This window comes from Cynocephalus volans, chromosome 14 (assembly GCF_027409185.1).
Source record: "Cynocephalus volans isolate mCynVol1 chromosome 14, mCynVol1.pri, whole genome shotgun sequence".
NCBI classification, from domain to species: domain Eukaryota; kingdom Metazoa; phylum Chordata; class Mammalia; order Dermoptera; family Cynocephalidae; genus Cynocephalus; species Cynocephalus volans.
The window spans coordinates 27,511,196-27,531,195 of record NC_084473.1 but is presented as its reverse complement, the minus strand read 5'-3'; the positions used below and the strand labels follow the sequence as shown (position 1 = coordinate 27,531,195).

Genomic DNA, 20,000 nt, shown 5'->3' with positions numbered 1-20,000 from the left:
ACATATTACATATTAAAAAATTAAAAGCACATAAGAGTGTATATAGTAACTTCCATTTATGTAATAAACACATTGATTCATGTATAGAAAATTATTTCTAGATAGATACACAGGCAACTGTTAATAGAAACACTTACTTTTAATTGTATACCTTCTTTTGTACTTTGTAACCATGTGCATATTCATACTCACAGTAATATAAAATGAACACCTACACATTACTTCATTCTCCTTTAATGTAATTGCACATATTTTAATATTACCTTGTTATAAAGCATCTAATTGTTAAATCCACTCAGATTATATAATATGGATCAAATAATATCCTCTGAGAAAATACATATAGTAATTTCTTACTTTAGTTTCTCTGATAGCTCTTAGCAAAGAGTGGAAAGAGCTAGAGGTTGGCCCCTTAACATAACTGCTGATTAAAATATGGAAAATCTACAATGCGCTATTGCGCTACATAAGGACCACACTATGATTCTATTCTAGATTAACAATTTTTCAGGGTCAATATAACAAATATCTATATCACGCATACAGAATTTGTCCTCTAATTTGAATAGATTTCCTTTGTGTAGTGTCCATAACTTTTTCATAACAATTATGTTTATTCAAATAAAGGATTGAGAACTTCCTATATGTTAGTCATTGAAGGATGAAATAAAAAAGATACACATTCCTTGCCCTTAAGGAGCTGCCAGTTAAGTAGAGAGGAGGCAAGTAAATAGGAAACAACTGTGAAAAAGAACATGGAAGAACTGTAATAGAAGTTTAGTGTGTTATAAGAATATATAGAAAGGAAATGCTATAAGACTATATAGAAAGGAGAAGAACTTGAGCTTTAGAACTGTGGCTAACTAAGAAAATATTTAATGAGAAGAACTACTGAGTCAGGCTATACAAAATATATGATTAGACATAAAAAGGAAATTATAATTCATGTGATTTTTTAATATAGAATTTATAATACAACATGCAATGCAACTTTACAGATTACTATATAGTGTAAGCTAAATAGTGCTTCACTGGCAATAACTTTATAAAATAAGTAAAACAAATCCAATTTCAGGCATATAGTAAAACTTAAACTTCTTTTGGTTTGTTTTTAATTCTCAGATGAAAAAACTACAAAATAGATATTCCGTCTACACACAGATATTATACAATACTGAGACATGTAAATAGCGATTTAACTTAGTGGTCAATGGCTCAATTTGGCCATTGGTAAACCACACCTGAATGCCCGGCTCTGACGCTTACTAACTTTTCTGATCTTGGAAAGTACTTAATCTTCCTAAGTATCAGTTTCCTCATCTGTAAAAGGGGGTAATAAAAAATGTGTTTTATAGGAAAGATTAAATGAGTTAATATATAAAAAAATTATGTGGTGCCTTGCACAATATACTCAGTATTACGTAATATTATTATATTCTTCCCATTTAGCAATCATCACAAATTTTAAAGAGTTCATTTTTCTATGTGTACTGGAAAATATTCTCCTGAATATATGCAAAGATCAGTTTCTTCTAGTCCTATTTAACTCTTTGATTTTGAATTAAATAGACTTTAAGTAAAAATTATTCTTCAGTGCTGACAGCTACTATGGTAGTCACCTTAAATATTTTTATATACAGTTCCCTAGTTAAGTACTTAAAATTATATTCATGCATTCCCAACTGCAGCATTATAATCAGGCACAGAGTAGAAAATATATTCTCAAATTACATATAGCTGAATTCTGAACTATAGATTAGAAAATCATGTTATTAAAAATACTTAATAGATCAGAAAGCTAAATAAAGTCAAAGAAAAAATTGGAAAACAAATTATATTCCTTTGTTAGAGTTCACTGTGTTCAGTAAGATAGTCAGTGGATACTAAAGGAATTAAATATGAATAACTCCTATGTTATGGACATAGATTCACAAAGAGTATGTCTAGAACATTTTCCACAAGCTGTTCAATATAAAAGGGCAATAATGATGATTTTTCTTATATATTAACTGGAAATTTCAAAGAGAATATTCAGCTTTAAAAAAATATCTCAGTCATCAAGAGGGGAATTTGGGATAACTTATATGGGAGCACTCTGAAAAATGTAAAAAGCACAATACAAATTCAAGTGGAATACTGAACAATAAATCTTAGGTATACAGCATCATAAGGTCAATGAAAAGAACATAAAAATATTGTTACAGTAAAAAACATATAGCTTTTATACAGGAAGGCCTATTCAAAGATACACATGAAGTTGCAAACAGCCTCTGTTATAAATAATTAACATAAAGATCACTAAATAGAAAGCATACTTACAGAGCAATAAAGAAATTTATCCTGGTATGCTCATTTATAGTAAATTTAGCCCTCTTGAAATAAACAAAGGTCATAGCCAAAAGATACTATAAGGAAAAAGTTAAAAATGAATATTAATGTTGTGCTTTCATAAATAAAACTGCTTTAAAATAGTTAAAAAATTTCTGATGAACAATTAAATAATAAAGCACTATCCTTATTATAGAGTTACCTATTTGAGTACTTATTTTTTTAGCTTCCTGTAATATATATGAACAGTGACATATAGTTACTTGACCATTTATCACGATTAACTAGAATGGACTCCTAAACTTTATTATAGCCAATATTTTTTGAAAACCCCATTTTTTTCCTAATTTTTTTTTTTTTTTTTTTGTCGTTTTCGTGACCGGCACTCAGCCAGTGAATGCACCGGCCATTCCTATATAGGATCCGAACCCGCGGCGGGAGCATCGCCGTGCTCCCAGCGCCGCACTCTCCCGAGTGCGCCATGGGCTTGGCCCCTAACTTAAATTTTAAACCTATAGAGAATTTAATATAATAGTAAAATAAATAACCATACATCCTTCATGTAGATTCACCAATTATTAATATTTTGTTACTTTTGCTTGATATCTCTATTTGTGTGTGTTATGTGTATATATAATTTTTTTTCTGAATCCTTTAAGTAAGTTGCAGTCATCCATACTCACTTTTAAAAATAACCTTTAAGGGGCCAGCCCGTGGCTCACTCCGGAGAGTGTGGTGCTGATAACACCAAGGCCACGGGTTCAGATCCCATATAGGGATGGCTGGTTAGCTCAATGGGTGAGCGTGGTGCTGACAACACCAAGTCAAGGGTTAAGATCCCCTTACCGGTCATCTTTTTTAAAAAAATTTTTTTTAATTTTTTAAAAACCTTTAAAAATGACTTGTAAATGACTTCAGGCATTAGAATAATAAGGCTTATTTTCAGGGGAAAAACATTTTAAATGTATTAGATACATACATGTCTTAGATATGTCTAGCCTGATATTAGAACATATCCCAGGTTGTGAATGTTCAAATTAGAAAAAAGTTATAATAATAATGTATTAGAATCTCTCTCATAAGATACTTATTTATCCTATCTTCATAGGACTGGCCATAACATGATTCCAAGTACTCACAGTAATCTCCAGTAAAGGACCCTTGAAATAGTGCTGTTACAGTACTTCTGGTTAGTTACTTTTCAAACACTGCCCCCTGCTGTCCAACAACTTTAATGTACTTACAACTGTAAAGTTTAAAACTTCACAATGCCACATAAATTGGACATTTGCTATTAAAGCATTACTGTTATTTTTTTTTTAAGTGTTAGTAACATTTTGATTATGTTTAAAAAGATCCTTTTTCTTTTAGAAATACATCATGATATATTTATGGATAAAATGTTAGGCTATACAGGATCTGATCAAAATAATTCAGTCTTTGAGGAGAGGGATTAGAAGAAACAAGAATAGTCAGGAGTTGATGATCACTGTAGCTAGATGAAGCACATGGAAGTTCCTTGTTCTATTCTACTTTAAGTTACGTGTGTTTGAAATTTTCCAAAATTAAAAATTATTAAAAAAGCAAAACAAAAAACCTTATTTTATCTTTGTCATCTTGAGAGATAAAAGCTCACATCAATACTAACAAGTATTTATTTTTCTTTTTTCTCAAACATTTTATTGGTGGCTATTTAATTGGTAGCTAACCTCCCTTTTCTGTTCGTTGCTACATTATTTTTGTATGAACTTATGCTGAATTTTCTAATATGAAAGCCTGGTCCAAAATGGCATTTACAAAGCTGAAATTATAACTATTCAGCTAAATCTAAAGAGCACAGAAAACATCACTTTCCTAGTATGTTAGACATTCTTTTATAAAACACTGATTCCTAAATAAATAACATGTTAAGCCAATTTACCCTTTACCCTAAAGATTATTGGGATTTGTTTTATCTGAATTACTTACAAAATATTAAAATGTACCACAAACAGCCTTAGTGTAGTGAATTGTGAGAATACTTTTTCTCCACAGCCTGATAAAAGGTAGTAATTCTGATGAAAATGTATTAAGTCTATACAATGTTTTCAATCAAACAGATATGGACTACAGTCATTTAAACCTAATCAGTAATATTCTACAATTCCTCAAGTATAGAGGATCTATGCTGTATGCTAATTCCAAAAATTAATGTGTAAGAATTCTGCTTTGAAGGAGCAATGCAGGCTCTTTTCCTAACCTTAATTAGATAGAAAATTCTTACAAGGTCTCATTTAAAGTTCTGATGGACTAAACATAATAATGCTGGTTAATTATTATATTGCTACCAAATTTACCTTGTCTGCAATTTTACAGCAGCAGTCCATCCACAAGAAATCTTGAATTAAATCGTCATCTACAACAAAAAATACTTATGACTTGTCTTTTAAAAATAGAACGTTTCCTTTTGAAGAATTAATTTCTATGACAGGAGATTGTAAATGTTTAGAAATCAAATAAAAATGGCTGGAACAGTGTTGTTTAAGGTGTAGTTTTCAGTTCATGAGTATATTGCAAGAACTGTACAAAAAGCTACTGTCTTAACATTCATCTTCCCATCTGCTTTGCCTTAATATATAACTCAGATTGGAAGGGGAATGGTAGAAGTGTTTGGTTTATTCAATATCCAACAACACTTTTGAGAAATGTCTTGGGTAGCTCTAGACTAGCTCTTCATTCCTTCCAAAAACCAATCTTAGAAAGTGGAAATGGAATCCGATAAAAGATAACCCAGTCTTTAAGAAATAATGACTTAATGAATACTGTTTTCCAGATATGTTTCACTTTTTCTACTACTTTCTCCGTTTAGTTTCCAGGGTATATTTAGTTTTGGATTCTTCTCTCCTCCTTATCTCTGTTCCACTTATCTATCACTCAAATATATATACAAGTATCTACATAAAAATGTTTATAAGTCATTAGTTTTTTATAATTGACACTTAATTTTGAAAAAACTTAACATTAGGACAAAAAGATCAACAATCAAAAATACTGTTTTAGGGCTGGCTCAGTTGGTTAGAACATGGTACAGATAACACCAAGGTCCTGGGTTCAATCCCTGTACCGGCCAGCCACCAAACACACGCACGCACGCACACACACACACGTTCTTTTTAAAATTATATCTATCTATATATATAGTTTTAAAAAGAACATCTAAAATACAAGTTAAAACCACTTATTTTAATTTTAAAGGCCTAAAATATAAAATCTCAAAATATATTGGCTAGCAGTCAGTATATAATCTGGAAAATCTTTTTTCCATTTCTCCCCTCCATTTTAAGTTAAATAACAAAGCATAACTACTTTATATTCTATTTTACACCCTAGAAATGTCATCAATGAGACAAATGTATAGAAAATTCTAAGAACAGCTACTGATTTCCTGAGGATAATTAGTTTCTGCCTTGTTAATTACATTTCTATGTCTTAAATTACCTAAAACATTAGAGACAGGTATTTTCTCTTATTTCTCATGACCAGTTATGAGTACTAAAATAGTTTGTGGGTAATAATTTTGTTCTTTTAATAAAAAAGGAAACTTGTATTAACATTCTAGATCCTGACAGGACAGCATTTTTATGTCTTTTTCTACTTATAGTCCTTACATTTTTTTTTTTCTGATCTTATCTTTTCAGTTTGCTTTTCTTTAAATATTAACCAGCTTGCCTTAACGCACTTGGCCTTCCTCTATAAACAAGGAAGCTCGTTACCTGTATCTAGCAGACTATAATATCTGCTTGACTTCATTCATTCCCACAGATATTTACCAAAACACACCTACCTTTATTTTAATCTGTCTATCTTACTACCCTACCTCAAAAAAACAAAACAAAAAAATCTCTTCTCTTTCCTGGCTAGTTGAAGTACTATAAAGAAGTTTCTTTTTGCCTATTTTTTACAAAATTTATCAGCAAAACAGCATTATCTCATAATCTGAACAAGTTCAAACTCAATTTCATTACATGAACATGATGATAAAGCATAGTTAATTTTTAACAATATTCCCAAGATGTAATACTGAAACTTCTCTTGGTTGACCAACATTCCCGATTTGCTTCATTTTAGCAGTGAAAATCCTGGGAAACCCTGTCACACTGGGTTAGTTAGCTCACCTGAATCTTTATGTAGTATTTTACTTTAGGTCAAACAAAACTATGCTATGAACCTGAATTGCCCAGAATTTACATTTGACACTTGCATTTAAGTGGTCTCTTCAAGATAGATGAGTCTGAATTTTTAATCCAAAAGTAAGCAAAACAAACAAAAACCCAACATTAACAAAAAACAAACCACTAAATTAAACAAAACAAATTTGATTGGAGATGGGAAATCTGACACAGAAAATAACAGCATCCTCTTTGTTCATTATGAAAAAGATAAAATAGATGTTTACATTCTAATTTTTAAGGACTTTATAATTACCGCTAGTAGAATATTTTAAACCTACCAAATAATTTAAAGAAAGCAGTCATTTCCTGACGCTGTATAACTAAACAAGGTCCTTTGGGGCGTTTAGATGTGCTGTTATTATGTTCATTTTTTTCAGATGCTTGCCAACTATCTTTAAAAACAGGACGCTTTAGATTAATGGGTTTTTTAGGCTGATGTGATCTATTTGATCCCGATTTTACATGAACAGTGACAGTAGGTGGTGTCTCAAAACACATCTGATTGTGCCTCATTTTGGTTTCCCAAGATTCCTGTAAAAATAAAACACAAAATTATTTATCACACTTATTAATTTTATAAAAACAGCTAATTGGATGATACTACCAGATGGAGTCATATGAAATGTTACTGCTATTAAAATGTTATTTGTGACAATGACTCACATTAGAAATTGCTTTTAGAATTTAGTGCTGGGAAAAGCTATGCTTCCTACAGATAACTGATACACTTCCTCTTCCCAAATAATAAGATTCTATATATCATTTTGCTTTGGCTACTATAGAACTCAAAACCAAATGTGAAAGTAATTATAGAAACTATGCTGAATTCATAATCTATTTATGGTGTTCTTTTTCCTGCTTGCATAATTTTATGTTATATACCACATAAAATTTTTTAAAGAACAAGACAAACTATTTCCAGAATTATTAAATCAAGTATTACATTAAAAAGTAACCCCTCCACACAAAAAAATATCTTCTTATTGGTAAAAAATCTTATTGGTAAATTCCTTGATCTATTACAAAATTCACTTATTTAATAAGCATTTACTGGTATTTACTGAAAAGTTGAAAACAAGTCTAGCAAAGAAATGTATGGTATATGAGCTTTGAAGGATTTTCATAAATTGTTTTAATTTTAAAGTGTGAATGTATGACCATGCTATTTAAGTATCTGATTATAAGTGTATGTGAACATACAGTGTTATAATCTAATAAAATCTGAAACAAAGTTAATGCATCAATATTTACAATATGCATAATCATTACCTTGTTTGGTGGTAATCAGTTCACATAATTACTACAGTTAGTATTACTTTTATGATCAAAGTATTTCTGGGGTAATGGAAAATGAAGGTATGAATAGCCCAATCAGGAAAACTACTCTAAGACCCTAACGAGAACCTCTGAATGCATAACTCACAGTGACCCAGGCAGCCATGCCTCCCTTGGTGTTCAAGGAATTAGGTACAGATTCTCCTTCCTGACCCTCAGAAACTTCCCTGCTAAAGGAAGGAAGGGAAAATAAGATTGGATATAGTGAGGCAAGAGCAGCACTGTCCAGTATAATGAGAGCCACCTATGTAATTTTATATTTTTAGAGCCACATTAAAAAAAAACAGGTAAAATTAATTTTAACATATATTTTATGTAACACAATATATCCAAAATATCATTTTAACATGTAATCAACATAAAAATTAATGAGATATTTTACATTCTAAGTCACTGAAATCTGGCTTGTATTTTACATTTACAGCATATCTCAATTCTGATGCTAATTTTTCAACAAAGTAAAATGTAGTCCTATCAAAAAAATGATGTAGTGTGTAAGGGAAAAATATTTCACAATCTTCCAGTTTTTTATTTAAAGTAAAAATTAAATGCTTCAGTTGTACCAGCCACATTTCCAGTGTTTAATAACTACACGTGGCTAGTCACTTATCATGTTAGAAAGTACAGGGCTACACTATGAAGAACTAGGCAGAGGGAATTTTATTCAATCAGTCATATAGTTGTTTCTCTTCCCTGCTCTCCCTGCCATCTTTCTTCCTATATCCTAAGGTCCAGCCAAATTGAAGGCAATTATCGAGTTTGCGGGGGGGGGGGGGGGGGGGGCCTACAAACTCTGTAGGAAGAGGAATAGGTGATAAATTGAGGCTGGAGACTTGTGCAGGAACTTTCTGCTTTCCTACCCACCTCATCTGGGAGATAGCTGAATGTCTATCTGCATCTTTTTTTTTTTTTTTTCGAAGTAAGAGCAGCCTTACATCTAGATGGAAAAAACTAAACAGTCAGGCTTCTCAAATTGGGGTATAGGGGATAGGCTCAGGGATGAGACATACCAGAATACAGAATAACTATGGCACATCTTCCAGGAGGTAAGTTTTACTCAAAGGTAAGTAACTTAAAACAGTGTTTTTATGTTAAAACAATCAAGGATATACAGTATCACAAAACAGAATGCATATTTTCTATTAATCAAAAGGTAAAATGTCATGTTCACAGTAGGCATCTTTACACTATTCCACTAGACCTTTATGTATTTTTTGGAATACTTCATATAAAATTTGAGAAGATTGAAAGAAAAGGAAATGTCTAAAATTCCCCACGTAGAGATTCATTGAAGTTAATAAGCAAATACTGGCAGGAAAGTTGTGGATAATGAGCTTAAGGGGAGGTAGCTTTTAATTTTGCTCTTAGTTTAGATATAGCAAGAGAACAAGAGTTCTGATGGCAAGCATGAGGAAAAGAATGAAAGGCAAGTTAAAATATGGGCCATCTCAATAAGGGCAAGAGACAGGGAAAGAGGAAGAACTATGCTCACATATGGTAAAGTTCTTTAATGAATTTTTATAAGGACTCTACCAACATTGAAAAATATCACTCCAGGGCCGAGCCCGTGGCGCACTTGGTAGAGTGCTGCGCTGGCAGCGCGGCGACGCTCCCACCGCGGGTTCGGATCCTATATAGGACTGACCGGTGCACTCACTGGCTGAGTGCCGGTCACGAAAAAACGACAAAAAAAAAAAAAAGAAAAATATCACTCCAGAATTTGTACATTCATACTCAAATAGACTGTCTGGGATTTTTTTTTTTTTTTTTTTTGTAAATACATCACATCAATTTCACAAGCATCTGAAATAATTTCTTCTCTCTGGGAATAATATAAAGGGTGGTGGTTCACAGAATCATACATTAGGAAAAGCAGCAGTCTGGGGATTCATCTGTCTATATGAAAAACCTAATAGCAATATCCTTTGGCAATTCAGTCAGAGCAGGCAGGTAAGCCTTAGCTTAAAATTGCAGTTGCACACTGAGAACTTAATATATGCCAGACGCTGTGCTAAATGTTATACATGTATTATCTCATTTAATTCTCAAAACATCTGTATAAGGTGGGTTACAAAGTGTCTTACTTTGTAAATCAGGAATTTGAGGCTTAGAGAAGTTAAGACATTTTCCCATAACCATGTAAGTAGTAAGTGACAAAACTAGGACTTGAATCCAGGACTGCCTGACACCAAAGTCCCAGATTCTTTAACCACTAAAGAACTGTTTTAAATATTAAATAAAATCATGTATAAAAACTTGACACATAGTAAGCACTCCAATATTACTTACTGTCACCTTGCCAGGAAAACATAAACCTAGCTATGAGGCTGCACTTTATATAAATTTAATTCTAGCATTAGCAGTGTAAATGTGTACAATAAGTGGTGACTCAGTGGTTAACTAAGCCATTACTGCGGGGAAAAAAGATGGGCTTATCACCTTTTTTGCTAAAATAAAATAGCTTTTAAAAAAGAATCCTTCAGATCCTCTCACCATCCAGCTGTCCCCTCACCACCCCAAAAAAGAATCCTTATTGAAATGACTACAGCACTTTTCTCTATCATAATAAGCAGGATCTAATTATTGAAAAACAATATAGTAAATGTAGGAAAAATATTCTGGCAAAATTGCTGAAAGCTTTCCTCCACAATTTTGATGTTTTAAAGATCTTTTCTAACTTTAATCATCTAATGATTATAGAACACTTTTGACCTTAGCCAAGTGCTAAGTGCTATGGTGTTTGTAAAATACAGTCATGCACTGCACAATGATGTTTCTGTCACACAATGGACTGCATATAGGATGGTGGGCCAATAAAATTATAATGGAGCTGAAAAATTCCTATTGAATAGTGATCATAGCCATCATAACATCGTAGTGCAATTACTTTATTTTTAAAAATAAATTCAGTGTAGCCTAAGTGTACAGTTTTTATAAAGTCTACAATAGTGTACTAGTAATATCTTAAGCCTTCACATACACTCACCACTCACTGACTCACCCAGAGCAACTTTCGGTCCTGCAAGCTCCATTCATGATAAGTGCCATCAGTGTACCATTTTTTATCTTTTATACCATATTTTTACCATACCTATTCTATGTTTTGATATGTTTAGATACACGAATACTTACCATTGTGTTACAAATTGCCTACTGTATTCAGTCCAGTAACATGCTATGCTGTACAGGTTTGTAGCCTAGGAGCCATAGGCTACACCATATAGCCTAGGTGTGTAGTAGGCTGTGCCATCTAGGTTTGTCTAAATACACTCTATGATATTTGCACAACGATGAAGTCACCTAAAGACACATCTCTCAGAAAGTATCTCGGTTAAGTGACACATGACTGCAATTACATAGCACATAAATTCAAATCTGATTAGCAATCCAACAAATTAGTGAAGAAAGGAGCATTATTATAACTCAATAAAGCAAGAGGAATACATGGAAACCAGATTTGAATAGAATTAATATTCTAGAAGTAATAAAATAGATGCTCTAGAAAATGAGGCAGGAGATGTGAACATGTGCACCCCGCCTCCCCCTTTTTTTAAAAATGTGGCAGTGATTAGAAAGAAGAAAATGAACAGCAGCCAGAAGGGACAGTAATCAAATGAGAAATTTTTTTTTTTTTGGAAGACAGAGGATACTTAATCATGTCTAAAGGCAAAAGGGACAAAACCATTTGAAAGTATCTGTTAAAATACTGGAGAATAGACCTGGATTTAAGATCTGATTCTGTCTCACCAGCTATGTGACCTTAGGCTATTTAACTTCTGAGAGACTTGGTTTCCTCACTTGTGATATGGAGATAATAAAAGCACCTATGTCTATTTAGAATCTGGTACATAGCAAGTACTCTATAAAAAATATCTATTATTAGGCATTATGAATAATACATATTTTGTAGGGTTAATGAGAAAAGGAACTATATGGATAACGCCTACACAGTGCTGAATGCTTAGCAAAAACTTAATATATAGCACTACCATTATTATATCATTAGTTCTTTTACAAGACACTTCTGTAAAAGGATGTCTTTCAGGGAAAGAAGAGTCTGAATGTCAGCAAGCCCAATTTCACCTCAACTACTACATATAATTTAAACGTTAAGACCATTTTATCGGTAACAGAGATCAGCGGTATTATAGAACATATACTTATGTCAGAGAATAGAATTTGTAAATAGACATTATCTCAATTTTAACACAGCATGGGCTAATCAGTCTTTAAATGTTAAATTACTTCCAAGGTCTTCTAAAAAGTGGAGGCTAGCATACTGGATGTCACGTAAGACAACACTGGTAAACTATGAGAAATGGGCTACAGGCACAGCACTGAGATACAGCAGTTCGGATCTCAAGATTCTGGTGCAGCCGCTCCTGGGAAAAAAAGGTGTATTTAATGGGACACAGGAGAAAGAGGCAGGACAGACTCAGACCACCCCCCATCCCACAAAGGCCGCAGGCGGGCGGCCGCGGAGGAAGGCGCTCTTCCACCGGGAGCACGATTCACAGGAGCCAAGGAGTGGGAGCCTCTCTTCCAACTCTAGGGCCGCCTGAGGGGGCGCCCCCAGTTGGGACGCTTCGGGGCCCGGTTACCTCTCCTTTGTCCCCTCCCTCTTGGTCGTACCCCCAACTCGGGGCGGGCCCTTCCTCCCCCCCGGAATTACAACCCGCTAAGCCGCCAAAGCAAAGGACGGGTTCCCCTCCCCCCCGGCCCCCGAGTCTGCACGAACGCTCCGCGCCCCTTCGCCGTCTTTCGCCAGGGCCCTGCAGCCCGAAGCCCCTCTGGGACCCTGTTCGCCCCGTCTCTCCAGCCCCAGGCCGAAGGAGCTGGAGTGTGTGGGCTCGTCGCCGCGAAGACACTGAGGAGGTTCACGGGTGGAAGCGTGTGGGCCGCGGCCGTGGCGCCCGCCAGGCGCAGAGACGCAACCACCTTCTCACACAAGGTGGGAGGCCGAGCGGGGCACGACCGACGCTGGAGATCCGCCTGCCCGGCCCGACCTCGGGGTGCGAGCAAAGGTACCTGCGAAAACCTGTGGCTCGGTGAGCTGGGGCCGGGAGGCTAAGTCGGCCTGGCCCAGAGCGCTCCGGGCCTCAGACGGTTGCTCGAAGGTCGCTCCACGGCAGCGAACCCCCTCAGGGCCCTCCCGCCAACCAGGGTCCGAGCGAGCGCGAGACCAGCGGGGGCCAATCAGCTCGCAGAGCCGGCCGAGGGGCGCGCCGGGCCACGCCCCTGCCACGCCCCCGCCCGCCCGCCCGGATGTTCGGCTCCCAGACCGTCTTCTGCTCCAATCTCGCGCTGCTTACTCTCTGGGCCGGGCCTTGGCGAAATCCGCCCGACCCTCCTCACCCTTCACTGCACCTCTTTCCCTTGGCCACTTCTCCAAGTCAGCCTTGTGTGGAGATGGCGAGGCCCTGCGGGGTTGGGCTGGAGGCTTCCCCTCAGCTCTGCCCCCAGCGCCCGGCACAGCGCCTGGCAGACTCACTGGCGGCGCTCGGACAGCGGAGACTTCCAGAGATGGAGGCGAACTTGGCAGCAGCCTTTATAATGTCCTTACAATTACAGTGGTGTTAAAAATAATTACATGAAATGAGGAAGAGCCCGTTTAACCAAGAAAAAAAAGTGTGAATATTGTGGGTTTTTGTGAAGAGAGGGTGATATTATTATTCTATCGATTCGTCTACATTAATTTTTTTTTTTTTTTTTTTTTTTTTTTTTTTTTTTTTTTGCTTTATCCTAGCCCTTGGCCAGTTACCTGGGATGTAGTAGGTGCTTAATAAATACTTGTGGAATGAATAAGGATTTTTCCCCCCTCTTGACACTCTTCTCTTCACTTCTCTTCTAACGTATAACCTGCTTTCTGTCTGTTAATGTATCATGGCCTTTTTCTATGTTGCTATAGTCCTTCTAAACATTTTTCATGACTGCATAATATTCCAGAGTGGATGGGTACTATTTAAATCACTTTGATATTTGGATTGCTTCCAGATTTTTCTGCTACAACAATTATTACACTTAAAAAGCAATTTAGCCTTCCCTATCTGTGGTACTTTCCAGCAATTACTTCCTCAGTCAGCAACACTGAAGAACAAGTGTTCCCTTCTTTGTTGGACTCACACAACAAGATCATGGCAAAATCACAAGAAGAGGAGGCCATCTGGGAAGTAATTTTTCCCTGCAAATGCCTTTGATACTTTCTCCATGTTCCTTAAATGGGGGAATGGACCAGTATCAACTGGTTGTGGAAATATATAGGAAAATGGTTGTTTAATGCTTCATTCCTCTGGCTTTTCCTGAGGATCCTTCCATGGTCTGTTGGTCAGTTGGTCTGTCTCATTTCTTTCTTTTGCAAGATATCAGGGTTTCCTGTGATTACTAATTTCCAACCTTGACTATAAAATATTTACTGAACAATGAATGTCCACTACATGGAAAGTATTGTTATAAAATAGGAGGCAAGGAAAGAAAACAATGACTACAACATGGCCTTATCCTTCTAGAACTTTCTAGACAAATACAGACACAAACAACTAAAATATAAGGGACGATGAGTTATGCCATGAAGGAGTTGCATACACAATGCAAAGTGAAAGTAAGTTAGGAGAATGTACTCCTTAGGAACCCAAAATTGTCACAAAGGAATTTGTATTATGTAAAACTTGCATATAAAAGTCAGTAAATACACATAAATGTTAACAAAGCTACTAGGGAAGCAAACTATTCCTTAAGTTCTGGCTTCTAGTTAAAGGTTACTACCAGTGAGGCCTTCATGAGTATTCTCATTCCTGAGTTTTTTACTATATTGGTGTGTAAGGAAAAGTGAATGGAAAAATGAGACCTAGTTTGAATTCAGGCACTACCATTTTACTAGCTGTATCAATGTGGGCAAATTATTTAACTTTGGTATGTTTCAGTAAATGTATATGTGGGGTGATACCACCTACTTAGTGTGTTTGGGACAAATTTGATATTGTGGGTAAACTGTCTAGCAGAGCATAGTAGGTGTTCTTTGTTAGTTCCCTTCTTGCCTCCTTTATTTGATCTGGGACTTGGATGAGGATAATTCAATACGCATTTAACTGAACAGCAGCTGAACTATTGTCTGAAGTCCTTCCCCTCTTCTTATCCATCCAGTCCACCATCTCTTACTAAAAAAAAATTATTCCCTTACTAAAAAAACGTCACTGATTGCCCATAATCTGATCATCTCCTGTGCAGTGTCTGCCGTGCCTCTAGTTTGTCCCTATTCTTTTTCCTAAATGCATTTCACCACTATCATCAAGTGAGAATTCTTTACTCCAGACTTATTAATATACTTGCTTTTCTCTGAACAGGTCTTGAACTTTCCCACTTCTTTGACCTTGGTTACCTATAATGTGCTCTCTCATGATTGCTCTCTAAACTTTCTATCCAGTGTCCATCCTTTAAGATCCAGCTTAAATCAATCAGCCTATTACCGTTAGAGTGCTTAGTAAGTGTAGGGTTCTGTGCCGCTCTTGAATTCCTGTAGTATTTTCTGAAGTTCTCACTTGTTTATGTAATCTTATTAACAAGTTATCTTTTTTATAACAAATTACGTGTAAACAATTTTACATAAATGGGATTGTATTCATATGCTTAAAAAGGAAATACTTCATAGTATTTCATACTACTTCATAGTACAAAGGAATAAATGTAACATATATGTAGGCTGAAGCATAAAACAAAAACTCATGAGGCTACCACCCACCAAAAACACGCGAATCTAACATCAAAGAAACATAATATCAAAAATATTCTTGAGATTCTGTATGTTCCTCCTCACATTAGTCCCCATGAAGTGACTTTTTTTCCTGTTCCTCTGCTTTTCTTTGGACTTAGTGCCGTAAGACAAGTTTTGTTTGTGAACTTTACACTCAAACTTTGTATTCTTCAGACTTAGCCATACTAATACACTGTAAATCATTTTCTTTGTTGTTTAGCACTCTGTTCTGTGAATATACCATAATATATCAATCCTCATTTCAATGGGCATGAGTTATTTTTTGATATTATGAATGCCATAAGCATTCTTGTATACAGCCAGTCATCAGCTGCAAGGACCATATTTACAGCTGGCACAGGTTCTGATTAGTTGGTGGTCTGAATCGTCAGTGCCTGCATCTTAAAGCCAAACATTTTTTTTTTTAAAGATGATCGGTAAGGGGATCTCAACCCTTGGCTTGGTGTTGTCAACACCATGCTCAGCTAGTGAGCCAACCGGCCATCCCTATATAGGAACCGAACCCATGGCCTTGGTGTTATCAGCACCGCACTCTCCCGAGTGAGCCACGGGCCGGCCCGAAGCCAAACATTTTAAATACTGCTCCTGCTTTTATAAGCCCCATGGTACACATATGTAGTTTTTCTATAAATGCTTATTAAAAATGAAATTGATGGGTTGTAGGGTATGCACATGTTCAACTTTACAGGATTATGAATTCTAAATTCATTTTCCAAGTAGTTTTAACAGTTTTGAGTTTCCATTAGTTTACATCTTGCCAACTTCACATTTTCAGACTTTTTGCAACCAGATTATCTTTTAAAGTATATCATAGGGGACATCTTTGGATTTTTTCAGTACTTTTCTAGGAAATGTTCTACCCAATCCCCCAAACCACTACAATGTAGGAATAGCAACTATGTTCATGTAATATCCCTCCCCTTTCTTGATGGTCATAAGAGCCCTTGATTCAAGCTGGGCCACATTCCTTTTGTGGGATTTTGCATTGGAACCAAGAATTCAGCCTGGCTGACTGCTCTTTTATTTTTATTTATTTTTTAAAAATTGTACCAACTTTTACTTTCTGGTTGTTAATCTATACTTTTTACATTCTATGATGTTGCAGAACATTTGGGGGGAGGGGGAGAGGGGAAGCAGGAAGGAAACGTGGGGGAGGAAAGAGGAGGGGCAGGGTTGAGGCCTGTGGCAACCCCCTCCCTCATTCCTGCAGGGGAGACCAGGGGGCTTCCAGCAGTGTCTTGGTCGTTGCCGGGCTGGGTGCAGATGTCAAGGGTATGTGGCTGAAGCTCTCGCCAGCCCCCACCACCCCAGCTTGGAAGCCTGGGGCACTTCTTGCAGCAGTTCAGTGGTCATCGCTGGGCTGGTTGTGGGTGTTGGAGCAGCATGGCTGAGGCCCCAAGTCCCCCACTACCCTGGCTAGGGAGAGCCCAGGGCTCTTCCTGCAGCAGCTCAGTGGTCATCACTGGGCTGGTTGTGGGTGTCAGGGGGCATGGCTGAGGCCCCCAGCCCTCCCTCCTCCCTGGCTTGGTAGCCCAGGGGAACTCTGTTCTTTCTAGGTTTTATAGGTGTTCTTTGGTGCTGTGAGATCTTTACTAGTTAATACCAAACTTTGATCTGTGGGTATTTTGTTTCTTCTTCCAGTTCTGTGTTAGATTACTTGCTGTTCCTACCACTTAAACTGCACTGGAACTAATTTGTTGCCCTTTGCTTACTTCTAAAATGGGGGAACTCCCTGTGAGGACCAGTACTTGAGCTCTGTGGTTGAGCCAAATTGTTACTTAGCTGCTGATTCCCTGGGGAAGGCTTTTTGTGCAGCTCAGGTTTTAATGGTTGACTTTATAGGTACTTCTGACTCTCATGAGATCTAGTACTCCTGGGTTGTGTAGACACTCTGGTCTGGGCCTGAGTTTTTTCAGCAAACTGCACCCCCTGCAGTTCTATATTCCTCACCAATCTCCTCTGAGTGGTCCCGCGCTGATTGCAGGGCAGATCAGTTGTCCATGCTGTGCCCCTGGTGGGCCCATCTCCCCCACTGCCCGTGCTCCAAACACTTCCCATGGGGCAGGCCATGTACCAGTGCCTTGCGATGACACACCAGCCTCCTGAGTGGCTCCTCGCTCCTATGTGGATCCACGGGAACCCTATCAGTGGTCTTGCTGGTCTGGGGGCCACCAAGGTCCAGCCACATCCAAGCAACTTCATCCAAAGGGCACAGCTGTGGCTTTTGCCAGCTCCTGCTCCGAGTGCTCACCAGCTCTAGCCTGGAAGCAGCCAGGGCTTGAAACAGGGTGGTGTTCTTTCTCTCTCTCATCGTGTCTTCTCCTGCCTTCATGCACTCCGTAGGTCTCCCCTCTTCTTTCTCTGATCTCTACTGGCCCCAGCTTGGCTGTGGTTGCTTTTTTTTTTTTTTTTTTTTAAAAGATGGACCAGTAAGGGGATCTCAACCCTTGGCTTGGTGTTGTCAGCACCACGCTCAGCCAGTGAGCAAACCGGCCATCCCTATATAGGATCCAAACCCGTGGCCTTGGTGTTATCAGCACCGCACTCTACCGAGTGAGCCACGGGCCGGCCTTGTGGTTGCTTTTTAATAGTTGTAAATTGGTTGATTTGTGGGAGAGAGTGATGATAGACGCTGGCAATCGTCTATTCCGCCATCTTGACTGGAAGCCTGACTGCTCTTTTAAATGGAAGACATAAAACTCCAAGAAGTATCAGGAATAATCAAACAAGATAAAAAGAACTATATTAAATTTATCTAGAAAGTAATCCTTTTTGTTCTTTGCTAAAAATATCTTTTTGTTGGTCTCTCTTTCCCCATACTTGCTTCTGCCCATAACATAATTCCTTGTTAAGTGAGGCAACAGCATCTCCACTTTCAAGTTTGGATTCCTGGTTTGGAGTGTTCATATTTACTGGGTGAATTCTGAAAGATGAAATACTACACAAACTATAGCACTTTCCTAAAAACATGAACTGGCTCACTACAAAGGTGACTTTAAGATCAATAAGATAGACGACTACAGAAACAAGGAGGCAAGAAAGTAATGACAAGGATCTTGGAATGTTTGTTTCTCGACAGGCAACTTCCCCAATGTGACTGTCAGGTTCTAGATGCAAAATGTTCTTTCAAGTAACTGAATACTTTGACTTCTTATATTTACCAGTATTCTACAAAATAAGGACCACAGTTTTGACAAAGAACCATTTATTTTGGCAGCATAGACTCAAACCAATTTCCTCTTGAGACTTTTTCCAGCATTCTTGTCCTAAGAGACAAAAGCAACTACATGAGGATAAATGAAAACTGGAACCTTATGATTTGTGGCAAGTTTCTTCAGGTCAAGGTGTCAAAACAGTAATAGAAGTAGTCATTTTTGAAACTCATTTGCCATTCCTTAAACAAATATTTGCATGCCTACTATGTGCCAGGCAAAACTATAGAAGGAAGAGATGTATCAGTGAACAAAAGAGAAAAAAAAACCCTCTGCTCGTATAAGCTTACATTCAAGTCACATACAATGACACTGAATGGATGGCTTTTAAGGGCCGAAGTTTTGAAGGAACATTAAACATAACCTAATGGATCTGTATAAGGAATAATTGATGCTCTATTAAAATTTGAATGGATTATAACTGTGTTAATTTGTCAGTGAGTATACCCAGGTTATAGGGAACTCATTTGCTTAAGGATTAGGATCTCCCTCCCAAAACAGTCTTTACAATTAAAGAAAGATTTTAACCTAGATCTTTGAAATGACTGATCAAATTAATTTCAGTTGGAGTTACCAGGCCCCAGCTGGAGATGGGTTATACAACACCTGAGACAATTATTATGAGATAGAGATTTGTGTTTCTAAAACTTCTTACTGCAGTCATACACCATATAACAATTATATGTGCTGAGAGTTGGACCCTGGGCCTCACAAGATTTTCTAAAGTAATCAGTAGCTTTTTAATTATTAATTTGGTAAAATAAGTAGTTTCATGAGTTTGAACAGACATAAGCTTTCTCAAGTGACTCTACCCTCTCAGGAATTTTTATTAAAAACTAAGAGCTAGACACAAAGTTCATGTTCATTAAGAATGATAAACAGGTGTGTCAGTATGTTGCTAAGTGGCAGCATTTTCAGAAACTGTGCCAATTATCAGTTTGAGAGTTATATATTAGAGGTAGCCTAATACAAAGTTTCAATACTCTGGTTTTGTTTCCTGAGCTCAATCATTTTTGTTCAAGAAATATACTAGGAGGCTTAAGACTTCAAAGTTAATTCAAATTAAGTTTGTTACATAAAGAGCTCCCTCTAGACTTTTTCAGTTATTTTTTTGTCTTTGAGACTTTGTCAATAATCAATTTATAG

General features: G+C 37.0%; 1 protein-coding gene across 1 annotated transcript in view; it reads right to left on the bottom strand.

Moving 5' to 3' along the window:
* The window catches only part of SPDYA (speedy/RINGO cell cycle regulator family member A), a 35,253-nt gene extending 22,268 nt beyond the window's left edge, over window positions 1–12,985 (bottom strand). The window contains exons 1-4 of the mRNA XM_063078622.1: window positions 12,903–12,985; window positions 6,818–7,070; window positions 4,665–4,723; window positions 2,320–2,405 (exon numbers count right to left, since the gene is read on the bottom strand). Coding sequence (XP_062934692.1) covers window positions 2,320–2,405; window positions 4,665–4,723; window positions 6,818–7,052 — 380 coding nt within the window. The 5' untranslated portion in view covers window positions 7,053–7,070; window positions 12,903–12,985. The remainder of the gene's footprint in view (window positions 1–2,319; window positions 2,406–4,664; window positions 4,724–6,817; window positions 7,071–12,902) is intronic.
* Window positions 12,986–20,000: the final 7,015 nt, after the last annotated feature.